The sequence below is a fragment of the Tasmannia lanceolata genome, unplaced genomic scaffold, assembly GCF_043159265.1.
Source record: "Tasmannia lanceolata isolate RefF3 unplaced genomic scaffold, GAP_Taslan_0.1 ptg000029l, whole genome shotgun sequence".
In the NCBI taxonomy this organism is placed as follows: Eukaryota; Viridiplantae; Streptophyta; class Magnoliopsida; order Canellales; family Winteraceae; genus Tasmannia; species Tasmannia lanceolata.
This window is the reverse complement of record NW_027518706.1, coordinates 5998766-6012743: the sequence shown is the minus strand read 5'-3', so window position 1 is coordinate 6012743 and position 13978 is coordinate 5998766. Positions and strand designations below refer to the sequence as shown.

General features: G+C 43.7%; 1 protein-coding gene across 1 annotated transcript; it reads left to right on the top strand.

Moving 5' to 3' along the window:
* Window positions 1–12892: 12892 nt before the first annotated feature.
* LOC143858978 (uncharacterized) lies at window positions 12893–13508 on the top strand. Its single transcript, XM_077369665.1, has 2 exons — window positions 12893–12970; window positions 13080–13508. The coding sequence occupies exons 1-2, from the start codon at window positions 12893–12895 to the stop codon at window positions 13506–13508; spliced, it is 507 nt and encodes a 168-aa protein (XP_077225780.1).
* The last annotated feature ends 470 nt before the right edge of the window (window positions 13509–13978 follow it).

The following is a 13978-nucleotide window of genomic DNA, read 5'->3' as shown; positions in this document are numbered from 1 at the left end:
TTCGAACTGGCTGTGCTGCTCAGGGAATGAATCCCACTAAATATTAGTGGACAAAGCTCTTAGTTCTCTAATGGGGGTTTGATATTTGAGCAGATTTTTTTTTAATGGCAAGTTATCGTTTTTTTTTTTTTTGAATGACAGGTTATCTACTTTTCCAACCAATGGGTAAAGTGATTTTGCTCGGTCGAGTAGATAAGCATATCTACTTGGTCGGGCAAAAAAAAGTGGGGGCCCACATTGTTTGGGTGATCCAAAGCATTCATTTGATGGGCCCTGACATAGATAGGGTGTGCCCCAAAAATCAGCTCAATAGGATCATCCCAACCCTTTGATTTGGGTTGGTTCAAATGGACGGGTATAATTTTTCACTAATCTGTGCATTTTTAACCTCCACAAATCGAAGGGTTAAGATGATCCTATGGAGCTGATTTTTGGGGCGCACTCTATCTATGTCAGGGTCCATCAAATGAATGCTTTGGATCACCCAAACAATATGGGCCTCTGCTGTTTTTTGCCCGACTGAGTAGATAAGCTTATCTACTCACCTAGCACAATCACTTTTCCCATTATCTATACCCTTCCAAAAAAAAGGCATAGCCTAGGAGTTTTGGTCAACTCTAAACCCTTTTCAAAAACTGACCAAAATACATCCAGATTTTACAAGCTAAAAAAACAAGGTTTTAGAAAAAGCTCCCTCCCTAGGGCGTCGGCCTAGGGAGGGAGGCGGTTTCTCCCTCTCCCACGTCTTCTTCTCTCTCACTTTCTCTCTTGTTCGTTCTCTCTCTCCTCTCTCTCGCTCGTTTCCTTCTTTCTCCACATTGCTAACCCTTTTTTTTACCATCTCTTTCATGGTTGGCAAAAGATGAGCCGTGAAGGCCGGATCTAAAGCAATGGAGGCCGTGAAGCTGGATCTGGAGCCGGGAAAAACTATAAAGGTTGTCGGTGGCCGTGAAAGGCCGTGGGGTGCTAGACCTGGAGTCGTGGAAGGCTAGCTTTAAGCGGTGCGAGACCGTGGATTATTAGATCCGGGGTCATGGAAAGCTGGGGGCCATATATATGGCGGAATGACAGGAACTGGGCTCCAGAAGGCCGGATTTAATGGTGAAAGGGCCGGATCTAGTTAGGGTTTATAGAGAAATTGGATGAGGGAGTTGTTGGAGGCTATGGAAGGGGCCGATGTAAGGAAAAATGTGTTCAGATTCAGGGGAAAATGAGGAGGTTGGATATGGAGGTGAGGGAGGTTGTGGATAGCGGCAATGAACCTTGTAGGGTTAAGGTTTGAAGGAGGAAGAAGAGGAGGGGAGTTTTAGGGTTTTTAGGCTTTTGGTTGATTGGGGAAGGAGGTGGGGGAGTATTATAGTATTTAGGGTTAAGGTTTAGGGTTAGGGCTAGGAGTATACTTTTTTTTTGTTAGTGGAAGTAGGTTTTGGAGAAGATGGTGGAAGAATTTAATATATTTTTAATGGGGAGCCGTCGGTGTTTGGTGGTGGTTCGAGATGGTGGACGCCGGAGATCGGATGATGATGTTGGGTGGTTGGCTATCATCCACGGTTAGGGGCGCACAATAGCTCTGGGCCTTTGAGCGGAATTTTTGAAAATCAAATTTGCCAGTGGATTGCAGTGGAGAAATCGGTGTGACGTGGCAGGTCACAATCTTGACTTGGGGGTCCCACAATTGCTGGATTTGATTTAATAGAGGCTATTGGGTAACGTAAGGGGTAATGGGTTTTTCTTTTGGGCCAAGAAGAATGCTCATGGGCAATTCATACTATGTAAATCTAGTGGGACTACTGGTCCCCACTGTAATTTTGCTGGTATGAATATATTTGTCAATTTTAAAAAATAAAAATAAAAATGACCAAAATACTCTCTCTCTCTCTCTCTAACCTATTGTTCTAGACCATTTCCTTAGTGGGACCCACCTTGGATCTCCAATGGCCATCAACTCTACTCTTGTGCAATGTGAGCTCCAATGGATCTATCTTCAATGGTGGAGCCCAACTGTGATCTAGATTACTCCAAAGGAGTTAATTTTCATATTCTTATTGGCCCCCCATTGGATCACACATTGCTCGAGGGTGGAGTAATAAGCCCCATATTGGATCTCATATTGCCCCAATAGCCCCCCATATTTGAGCCGGGTAGACTCTTTCACCCACTTCATGAAAGTTTTCTAAAGGATTCATTAGCCGACCCCAACTAGTTTGGGGCAAAGGCTTAGTTGAGTTGAGTTGAGTTGAGTTGAGTATTGGATCCCATATTTCCCAAGAGTGAAGTTAATAGCAGTAGAGATGCATCATCTAATGGGCCTTGCATTAGCTCTTGCTTTGCCCAAACCTGGATTAAAATCATTGGAGATAGATCATTGATTGGACCCTAACTTGGATCTCATATTTTCCTAGAAAGTGGAATTGATAGACATTAGAGATAAATCTTCTATTGAGCCCCCTTTAGATCTCAAATGGCCCAGGTAGATTCCGTAGATATTAGAGGGCTATCTTTAGAGTTTATTACTGTTGGAGATAAATCATTCAACAGGCCACACCTTGGATCACACATTGCTCAAGAGTAGAGTTGCTACTTGATAGTTATTAGCCACTATGATCCTTATCAAACGGACCCTATCTTGGGTCTCACACTGCACAAAGTTTGATAGGCATCAGAGATACAAGGTTAGTCCTACACTGCTACTAGGTAAAGGGTTTGCGGTAGAGAGAATGAGCGAGAGAAGCGTTGGATGTGTCAGAAAGAAAGCTGTTTGTTAGTTGTCACAGGGGTTTACTGGAGAAAAATTAGAAACTTGACATATATTGAATTTGGGAAATGATATTCTCCACCCACCCCACCCCACGCCCTAACGGTTTCTGTGAGAATGGTTCACTGCTTTATAAATTCACCCTATTTAATGTTTTTCTTTGCCTTTAAAACTTAACGGATAACGTTAATATGTCACATAACTTACATGTTTATTTAGATTAGTAGGATGAGACCCATCGTTCATTGACTCCTTAATGGCAAGTCTAGGGTGGTCTATATATTTATTTTTTGATATAATTATGTTACATAACTAACATGTTTATTTAGATTAGAAGAATATGACCCATTGTTAATTGACTCCTTAATGACATTTTATGTAAGTGCACCGATAAATTCACCTCCTGTGAGTCGCCATTCGCCCCTTCTAACGTAAAATATTAACTTTTCCTGTTAGTAGACGGTTACCGTTCTTTAAGACCTTGTTTCTTTTGGATTTTGAGAATCGTTTGACATTTTAAATCTGATCATCACTCTCAAATTTAAATTTTAGTCCAATAATCAGTTTAGACTCACAATCGGTTCTCAGAATCTAAATCACAATCGTTTGACATGTTCGAACAAAAGAAAGGTCTCTCTCTCTCTCTCTCTCTCTCTCTCTCTACACACACAGCCTAATTGAATCCCATCTCCCTACCACCACCGTACTAAATCTCCTCCATTTTTAGTACGAAGTAACTCTCCTCTCAATCTCTTAAATGATTGATTAATGCTCACACTTACTAGCATTCTTGGCTCATACTGTGCATGGTTGTAAAATAGAAGGCCCCACCTCATAAAACATGAGGGGTAAAATAGTGGCCCCACCATACCAATATATTAGGTATAAATGGTGGGTCCTGCTCTATTCATAGTTTGGTGCAGATGTTAGGGCCCACATGGAGACACCCAATTTTGGGCAGTGTAAATGAAGGTGTTAATCATGCTAGTTGGTGCATAATAGGTAGAACAGTATGCAAAGCATGCAATCGACAGCATGAATAAACATGATTGAGAGCGTACCCAGTCTAAGTAGCATGACTGCATGAGAAACAGAACCCAAGAGGTTTTTTTTATTATTCACCTGCATTTTCTGCCCACATTTGAAATGCCCCTATTTTTTAACTCCGTTCGGGAAAAACTGAATAGAAAGAGGGAAAGTTGGGAAATGGGAAAGGCGTGAGAGAGGGAAAATAGGGTACGTTCCTATTTTTCAGCTTACCAGGTTTTAGATATAATATTTATAGTATAAAAATGGGTAAAAAAATAAACTAACGTGGGGTTTTCGGATCTTTCGCATTTAAACCCGACCCAACCCGAGAATGCATCGGGTTTTGGAATTTTAAAACCGACCCAGTCCGAGACCCATACTCTTTGAACCCAACCCAAGGATTTTTCGGGTCGGGTTGATGCGGGTCGGGTTTTACCCGACCCAAGTTGCAACCCTAAGTACATCTAGGAACAGAGAGACCTCCCGCAAAGAAAGTCTTGATGACACCTGAACCTTGATGAATCCTTAATCTTTTCGAAAGCTTCTTGGCATTCGGTGTTCCACTGTTTGGACATGTTTTTCTTTAGAAGCTTGAAGATGGGTTCGCAGGTACTTGTGAGCTAGTTTATGAAATGGCTTAAGTATTGAACTCTTCCCAAAAAACCTCTGATTCCTTTTTCCGTTCTTGGAGACAGAATCTCTTGGATTGCTTTGATTTTGGCGGGGTCTACCTCGATCCCTCGGGCTCCCACACCACCCATCAAAACATGAGGTGTAAAATAGTGGGCCCCACCCTATGCACGTACTTGGGTGGAGATCGTGAGACGCACTGATGGTATCCAAAATCCAACTGCACGCACTAGCTGGGTTGAGCCTGTGATCCTGTGCTCACAGAAAAAGCGTCAGTGAGCCCAGAGTTGTGGCTCTGGCAGCCACTTTGACACTCAAGTCAGAAACAGGCAACACAGATAATGGACGATGAGAAGGGTTGAGGGCCAAGACAAGCTAGCTACTAGCGAGAAGGAGAAAGATTGGGTTCAATCCCTTTTCTTGAGTGCGTAGACGCCCTTTTAAAGGGGAGGAGACCCACAATGTTCACGACGCCGGTCATGCCCTTGATTTTGTCCACGTGGGGCGTAATGGGCGGCGGTTACAATTGTGGGGGCATGATTCCCTGGAATTCTGGGCGGAGATGGAGGTTGGTAGCCTTGGCAGGAATATTTGAATTCGTACAGGGCGTATTTGGCCCAACAGTCACCCGGATTGGTCACTTGATGGCGGGATATTCGCGGTTGTGTCTGACACGCTTGAGAGTCGGTACCGACAGTGGGAGTGGTTGTTTTAGCGAGGCGCATAGTACGGATTTGGCGGGAGAGTTAGGTCGGCACGGATGATTTCCCGGTACGAGTTTATGTTAAGTGGGTCTTGTTCAAGGGGTTGAAATGAAGGTTGGTACGGGGTATACCGATTTTACCCCTAACATACTGCCCCTACTTCCTTGTTCCATATGCGGGTCGAGGAAGTAGTTAAGTCTTTAAAAGGTTATCCGGTACCGATCTAGTTGTAGTAATTGTCCTGTAATAATGGAGATGAAGTTCTTTTGGCAGGAACTTGGAATTTAAATGTGAAATTGAAGTGTCGCATCGTCTGATGAGTCGAAGATTCCCGATGGGATTGTGCATAATGGGGCGTGATTTCCTAATCGATTTCCACTTGGTTTTCCTGTCGTGAATTTTGAAAATCGGCGGGATTATTAAATATCTCGCCTGGTTTTCCCGCCCCCATTTTTGCTATTTAAAGAGGTGGGAAGAGTCATCTCTCACCATTTCTTTTTCTTCCCTTCGCTTCCTTGTAATTTCCTTCTTTCGTCGTTTATGTCTCGAGAGCAAACTGTCGAAGATCAACTGGCGGGAATTATTCCGGTGGTGGAGGTGAATTCTCCATCGGAGGGGGAAGGGGGACACCACGATCACGCCGGGGAACCAATGGCCAAGTGAACATGAGGGTCCTAAAAAGGGAAGGAGGTGGCGACAGCGGGAACTGGTTTGTCGGAGGTCGTGGTTCCGGTTGCAACTATTCCGGCAGTGGCGCCGTCGGTGACCGGAAAAGGGAAAGAGGAGCATGGATCCTGGAGGGAGAAGAAGAGGAGGTTGAATCCAAAGATCATTCAAATTCTTCTGATCCTAAGACTGACGTTTTCCCTGATAGAATCCCTAGCTACACCGCTAACTATAAGCGGTCCCTGAAGCATGCGAAGAAGAGGGGATAGGCGTGGCTGACCAGGTCCTCCAGTTAGGAGTGGAGATTCTCCATCTCTATGCGAAATTGGAGGAGTTGGAGGAGGAGAATGGAGCTCTGAAGGCCCGTCGGCAAGGAACATCCGAAGGCGTAGTGACGGTCGGTACCGTGAAACGTTGACATGAGGCTTTTCCTGAAGGAGATCCGTCGGAAGAAGACCCTGAGGAAGATCCTGAAGAGGACCAGATCGGGTGATTATGCCATTGTGATAAGCCATAATTCACAAGAATCAAGCTTCCTTCTGGAGCCAAGAAGATTGTGCCAAGTGGGTGCCGTGGCACGAGGGGTCATAAATCTTAGTGTCTTTTGTAGCTCGGTAGAGTCTTAGTTGTATAGGTTTCCTTTTGTTCCTTGTAATTGGCCTAGAAGCCCTCCTTTTGTAGAGATTTTACCATACGCGAATAAAAAGTAGACTCTTTTTGCACTTATACTGTTTCCATACTAGTTTTTTGTGTTGGTCGATACCGAGTGATGCAGGGTCTTTGATGTAGCAGCAAAATAATTGTTAGGTACCGAGTTAAGCGAGAATTATTCACACGACTTTGCCTTCTCAAAGTATTTCTTCTCGCTTATCAGTCGGTACCGAATCATAGGCGAGGTTTACATGGTTTTTGTGACGCGTCGAGGGGAGACCAACGGTACCGAACCATCAACATGTATTGTGCCTATTGTGTGTCCGGGCCAAGTGTTTCAGAACAACCATCGGCACCGGGGGAAACTTTCGCGGTCTTTGTCTTCTGGAACTGGTGAGTGCGGAGTGACGTGTCATCCCGAGATCTCTCGAAAGGATGGGTGGGAGAGTCGCGCCGTTTCGATTCTCTCGTAACGACGGTTTTGGCGCTTGGGCCATGATGATTGAAACGACGCATTTATTGTTTCAATAAACGTACACGGGTGAAAGGGTGCCACGCGGTGGTTTTGATCAGAGGGGTGTGACCCTTGGTTTTCCGCCCAAATGCCTATAAAACCCCACCATTTCCTTTTTATTTTTTACTTTTATCCCTTTTTCTCTCTTCTCCAGCGAGTTCTTGAGCTTTTCGGCGAGAAACTTTTTCTTCTCCGCTCGTTTCCTTTTGCTCTCTCTCAGTTTTTTACTTGCCAGCAGTTTTCTTTGAGTTCTTGTGGGTTTTTCTTGATTTGGAGGAGTTTATTCGCCGTCGAGAAGAGCTTCCCATTTCCGGCGAGTTTTTTCACTTTTTTCTAGCACTGGTTTTTTTCTTCTTCTCCGGCAGATTCTCCGATAATTTCTCGATTGCTCCGGTGCGTTTTTTCTCTTCAACTTTGCATTTCCTTTCATTGCTTCCTTTTTTCAATCATGTCTGAGGGCACCGATTCCCAAAACCCATCCGAAGAACCCAATAAAATGGCGGAATCATCTTCCTTCCCGAACATTTGACCGGAGGAAGAGGAAGTCGAAAGTGCCTCGGTACCGCCGGTGGGGAAGAGGCGTAAGATTCGGGCTAAGAAGGGATGAGTGTAGACACCCCATTTTGACCGGACCATTTTCCCCAAAATCGAATAAATTCTCAAAATCGAATAAAATCCCAATCCCGAAGTTGAGTCGAAATCTCGAACCGAATCCCAGAATTCCTGAAGAGGGTGGGCCCTAAGTGCAGAGAAAACTCAAAAGCATACCCTCCCACTGCAGTGCAAAGTCCCTAAGAGGCTGCTAATATCCCTAGGAGTGCATTTATCAAAGCGGGCGTGTGTTAAATCACTTTCTCATGTTAAGCAGGAGGGGAGTGAATTAGCTAGCTTGGGGTTGCTTAGAGAAGAAAAGCCAAATAGGGTATAGTGGCAAGAGGGTAAAATTGCCTTCTCCATGGGGTATTTAGTAAAATGGACATTTTCTTCCTTTGCAAGCAGCAGGCATGGGCCATTGGATCAAAGAGGTGAAGTGTAGGGCTTAGATCAATTAGAATATTCTAGGTTTTAGGGTTTCTAAGGGGGCATTAAGGCTAAAGAAGAGAGATGGATGGCTGAGATGAGAAGGGATGAAATGGATGGCTGAGATTAGAGGAGGATGACAACCCTATCTATAAAAATGATAAATCTCGTGTGAAGAAGAGAGGATATTTTTTTTTTTTTCTAAAAAAGAGAGAAAGGAGTAGCAGAGAAGAGAGAGGAAGAAAAGCAGAGAGCGAGGCAGCCATCTTCTCCGGCCTCCTTCTCCATCCAAATCAGCACAACCACCACCAAACTCTCTTCCATTCTCTTCCCCAAACCACCATCTTCACCCCATCCCACCTTCATTTCCACATCCGACCATTTTATTTTTATTTTTTCCCTTTGCCATTAATTCCGGCAACCTTGCCGGAATCCGGCGAGCTCAAGACCATCGCCATCACCATTAAAACCATCTAACCCAAATCAAAACCCACCTCTGCAAATCTCTACCTCCGACCGGATCCGCCGGCCAATCTCCAACCACCATCTCCTCCACCTCACCTCCAACTTCTTCTCCTTCATTTTTTTTTTTTAAAAGAAATTAAAACAGAGCAACGGAGAGAGGAAGGAGGAGGAGACCGGCCGAACCACCATCATCATCACCTTCAAACCCATCTCTGCCCGTGAAACCCATTTCTTCCACAACCACCATGGATTCCGGCCACCCAGACTTATAAAACCCAAACCCAGTTCATTTGCACCTTCTTCTCTACTCAAACCAGCCACCAACTACCACCACCATCCTCAAATCCGGCATCGCCACCACCACCTCCATTGAAATCCCTCCACCATACCCATCTTCGGCCCAAACCCATCTCAAACCCTCTCTGTCACCGCCACCGACAATCACCACCACCATCGCCGCTCGACCCCACCTCACCTTCAAAACCCATTTTATTCCCCCATACCCACCACCATCTCCACCCAAACCCACATCAGCCGGCCACCTCTGCAAATCTCACCACCAGCCACCGACTACCATTAACCCCATTTCACCCAAACCCTCTTTCCCTTCCACCCTTCTCCGACCAAATATCCACCTCCAGCAATCTCACCGGAACTCCGGCCGTGCCACCTCCGACGACCGCCCACAACCACCGCCCCTAACCTCCATTACAGCCATCTCCAAACCCACCTCTACTTTCCACCGGCCATCTCCACTTCCACGAACACCTCTCAGCAGATTTTCAATTTTTTTTAAAATCCCCAAACCCCTTTTTAATTATCCTCAACTCCCCACCACCTCTGTTGCTCTTCTCCACCATCAACTTAACCCACCGTCTCCGGCTCCCTCCGATCATTTCCCTCAAACCCATTACTCATCTGACCTCATCTTCCTTTTTATTTTTATTTTTTTGAAACCCCAACCACCTCCATCCAGATTTGACCCCATCCTCATTTTTGCCTCAATTTCCAGTGATTACCATTTATTCTGACGATTTCAATTTTTGTTCCTCACTCTCTGAAAATCCATTTTTCGGCATAGTATCGGAAAGTGATAGCACAAGTTGGATCCTCTGATTCTCGTTTGAGAGCCCAATACAAGATTAGAAGAGGGTCTGAAGGGGGTTCATCATTGCTTCGGAGAGGAGAATGCTGGAGAAGGAAAGGAAGATCTGCCTATTCTCAACAAAACCAGCATAAGGTCATCAAAGAATAACTCGGACAGCGATTCATGCAAGGGTATCCATAAATTCAGGTAATCTATACTATTTTCTTTCGATACATGTTTGAGTCGGAATCATGCCTATTATCAGGGAGGGGATTTCCATTTTGTTGTTATCACTAGCGATCTGGGCTTCTCCATGCCATCAAAATTCTAGTGGGTTTTGTGAATTAGATTTACTCCTTTTCCTAGATTCTCTTAAATTTACATTTTATATCAAGCTTTATGTCTTGATTGTCTAAGGGAGTGAAATTTGGTTGCAAGTTTCTTTGAGTGCATTTTTTTTCCATGTTAAAACCCAGCTCCTGCAATCATTGGCTTTTCTTTAATCTGATTTCAGGGTTGTAGTTAATAGATTTGTTGTTCGTTTTGGTTTGGATCACCATTGTATATGGTCAAGGCCATTTGTCGAGTTTCGAGATCCCATTGATTTTGGGAGCGTTTCGTCGGGTTTGGGCGATGACGGACGGCAACCTCTTGAGCCAAAAACCCCCTTTCAATCAAAAGGGATAAAAACAACTAAAAACAATAAAAATCCAAAAACAATAAAAATTCAAAAACACTCAAAACGTATTTCGAAATGCTGGTTCGAACTACGTTGGCTTGATCCCTTTTCACAGGGTACGTAGGCAGCTTGGGATCGTCATCCCAAGTTCAGTCAAACTTTTCAATAAAATCATTTAAATCCTTAAAAAAAAAAATCATTTCAGCATAAAAAAAAAATATCTTTCAAGCTTTCTCAAAAATACAAAAACCAAAATGGGCAAGGATGGTGATTGCCAGGTCACTCGGAGCATTCTTTTCGTTTCATTTCCGATTTTGATCGTGGTTTGCCGGTTTTATCGGTTTTCCGATGTTTTATCGGGTTTTGGGACGGGCGACGACGTAGTGTGGCCCCTTCACAGGGATTGTCCTCGCTGAGCCCAACGATAGGCTATGACGATCGTGAAACTTATCCGATCTTTAGCGGATCAGGATCGCTGAGCTTGATTCATTAGAATCGCTCCCTGAGCTTATCGTACGTTCCCTTTTATTTTCCCTGGCATTCTGGGGCCTGCGCATACCGTCTATTTTCTGATTCCTTTATTTCGTCGCATCTGTTAGCTTATCGTGTGTTTGTCTTTGATTCCTTGTGTGTTTACTTTCAGCTTGCTTATTCCTTGTGCGTTTAGTTTCACATGCTTATTTACATGCTTAGCTGTGACATTTATTTGCTTATTTATCATGATCATATGCTTAGCTGTAGATGTTTACTGCTTTTCTGCTTACCATATCTGATATTGCTTGCTTAGCTGTAGCTGTGCATGCGGATGTTACTGCTTTCCTAGATGTGATGGGTTAGGAGTAGATGCGGTGAGTTAGGATTTGGATGTCTATTTTCTTTTGCCCATCCCCGGGTCATGCATGCTTAGATAGACGTCTCTTCGGGGATACTCGTTCCCATTTCACATGATTTTAGCCCAAAACTCTTCAAAATTAATTAAAAATGACATAAGAGACCAGGTGCTTGCACTTGGGCGAATTGGGGGCGCTTAACACCTTCCCCATTCGTCATCAGGCACGGACTTTTGTATCTCTGGTTATCCGTTGCAACAGAGCATTTCATGGGATCCAGGGCCTACTTCCCTGGATGGCGACTCTTCTTTGTCATAGGTACATCTGGGTTCCGGGCCGGTCCTGGAATCGAGAGGTATCTCACTTATATCGCCACCCATGCTGTGAGTGGCACCATTTCGAGAGTTCCTTGGTAGAGCTCTCCTTCACATTGTGGAGATCTTAGAGGATCGGTGCGGGATCTCGTGTCCCTCGCCCATTCGTCCTCGGGATCGGGGTCCACACTGAGAAGGCCGCCCTTGCTCAGAAGAAAACGGGGCCCGTTCGGAAGAAGGCGGTACCGGTTCCAAAGGCCGCCCCAAGCCAACAATCACAAGGGGAGGAGGGTTGGTCGGATGTTACACCCCCAATTGAACCTCCTGGGGCGAGAGAACCAGTGCCGAGTGATGCCCCAGTGTTGGCTGCTTTGTTAATAGACGAAAGTACCTCAAGGTCGGCACCGATGGATACTCAAGCTAGGCGACTTGCAAAAGAGTATGAGGATCTTCACGAGCCCTTCGTGCTTCATAGAGTAACTTTCTGGCCGAAGGAAGCTATGGAGTCGAAGGGTGTCCTTAAGCCTTCGGACCTTGCACGCATCCATCCGGGATACATACCATATCCCGGAAGATTATCATATTCGGTTCCCCCACCCCCAACGAGCGAAAACATGAAGTAAAATGTTGGGCCACACATGATGCATGGGTTTGAGAAGAGTTGATCAGAGTATGAGACACAACCATCAAAACATGGTGAAAAGTGGTAGGCCCCATCCCATCACAAAACATAGGGGATCATTGTAGATACGTAGTTTTCCCAATATATGAAGACGAATAGCTGTCTAAGACCACCAACCTTTTATTAGAAAGTGAAGACGTCTCTCTCTAATAGGAAAAGGAGTCCACGGTCCACCACCTCTTAAAATTTTATTTTTAAGAGGAATGCTTAGGGGTCCTTGGAGCCTCTTTACCATAGTGTAGTTATCAAAACAAGTACCACAACAATTGAGTGCCGCTATTTTCCCTCTCGGTGTAATTCCAATCAGATGATATATTCACCCCTTTTTGTACTTGGCACAGCCCTCTCTACTCTAAAAGAGCAATCATAAATACACTTGAGGGAGCTGTCCCAAGTGTACCATCGCTAACGACCTCATACCATCGTTTCTATCTGACACGTGTCCAACTCTTAGCTCTAACACAACTTCCATCTCCAGCCAATAATTCCTCCTCCCTATCTTCTTAATCTCATACTCTCTCTCTCAAAATCCAAAATCAGATCTCTTATTAAATCTCTGTGCAACAAACACCCAAATCCCATTTCTTCTTTCCTTTCTTTAGCTCTATGAAAAAGCCCATATCAGATTAATATTCACCTTATTTTCTCCCTTACAAAATCCGAAACCAAATATATATTCATACCCAGCTCTCTGCAAGAAAAAATCCCATATCAAAACTCTCTACTACCATTTATTTACCCATAACAAAATGCTCTATTTGCTCTTTTTTTCCTAGTGATAGAGTAAAAAGGACTTAAAAAGAAGAAAGAAACAAAACAATTCAGACGTCTTCTTTTTCTTTTATCTCCAATCTCTAAACAGAAAGATGTCTCTCCGCATATTTCTCACCTTCCATCAACTCAATGCCCTCACCATCATCATAGTCTTCGCGGCTAGTGGGATGGTCACTCTAGAAGACTTAGGCTTCACAATTTTTTCTCTTGCATACGTCTTCTTCTTATCAAAATTCGCATTCCCTTCTGACTTCTTAATCTAGTAATCCTCCTCCAAAGGTATTTGGCCAAAACAACAAAGTTCTTGGCCTCTATATGTGGCTTGCGGCCTTCATTGGATTGTTCTTCCCAATTGGGTATATCTTAGAAGGGATTTTCGAAGGAAATAAGGAAAGAATTAAGGCAGCCGCGCCACATGTTTTCCTTCTTTCTAGTCAAGTTTTAATGGAAGGAGTGACCTTTGCTGGAAGATTTTCGCTCCCAATTCTGGTCTTCGTACCGGTGTTCTATAATTCGAAGAGGATTTTTACAATTTTTGAGTGGTTGAGGAGCGAATTTGGGAAGGTGGATGAAGAATTTGGGTATATTGGGAGAGGACTTGCAATTGCAAATTTGGTTTTATGGTGTTTTAATCTCTTTGGGTTTTTGCTGCCTGTCTACTTGCCAAGAGCAATGAAAATATATTATGGGTATAAGGTGAAAGATTGAAAGCTTTTTATCATATCTAAATTAGTTTGCTTTTGTGTTGTTTTTCTGTAATGGAACCTGTAAATTATAGAAAGCTTCTGATAATCTATAAATTAGTTTTCTTTTTTGTTGTTTCTTTGTAATGGGTATTGATGGATTTTGATTACCACTGTTCTGTTGGAGTGTTAATGACAATTTCTTGTAATTTCACTGAGACTAGCAGAGAGGAATTTTCTTTTCTGTGGAAGTTGTTATATATTTATCAAGAAGAAGATGTTGTGTATCTTATCTTGGTACAAGATCTAATTGGAGGGGGTCTTTGATCTGATTTGTTCTGATTTAATTTTTAATTTTGTTGGGTTTGCAATGGGTATGATATTTCTTGTTCTTGTTTTCTTTTTCAGTAAATAGGATATATTTGAGCTTGGGAAGTTGATTTTCTTGTAGGGGAATAGTCATCTATTCCTTTCATTAACTCAAAGGCATTAGAT

Bases quoted from the DNA above. Each gene is read 5' to 3' on its own strand.
- LOC143858978 (XM_077369665.1), top strand. From the start codon at position 12,893: ATGTCTCTCCGCATATTTCTCACCTTCCATCAACTCAATGCCCTCACC. The intron at 12,971-13,079 runs GTCACTCTAGAA...CCTCCTCCAAAG, and splicing joins TCTTCGCGGCTAGTGGGATG to GTATTTGGCCAAAACAACAA.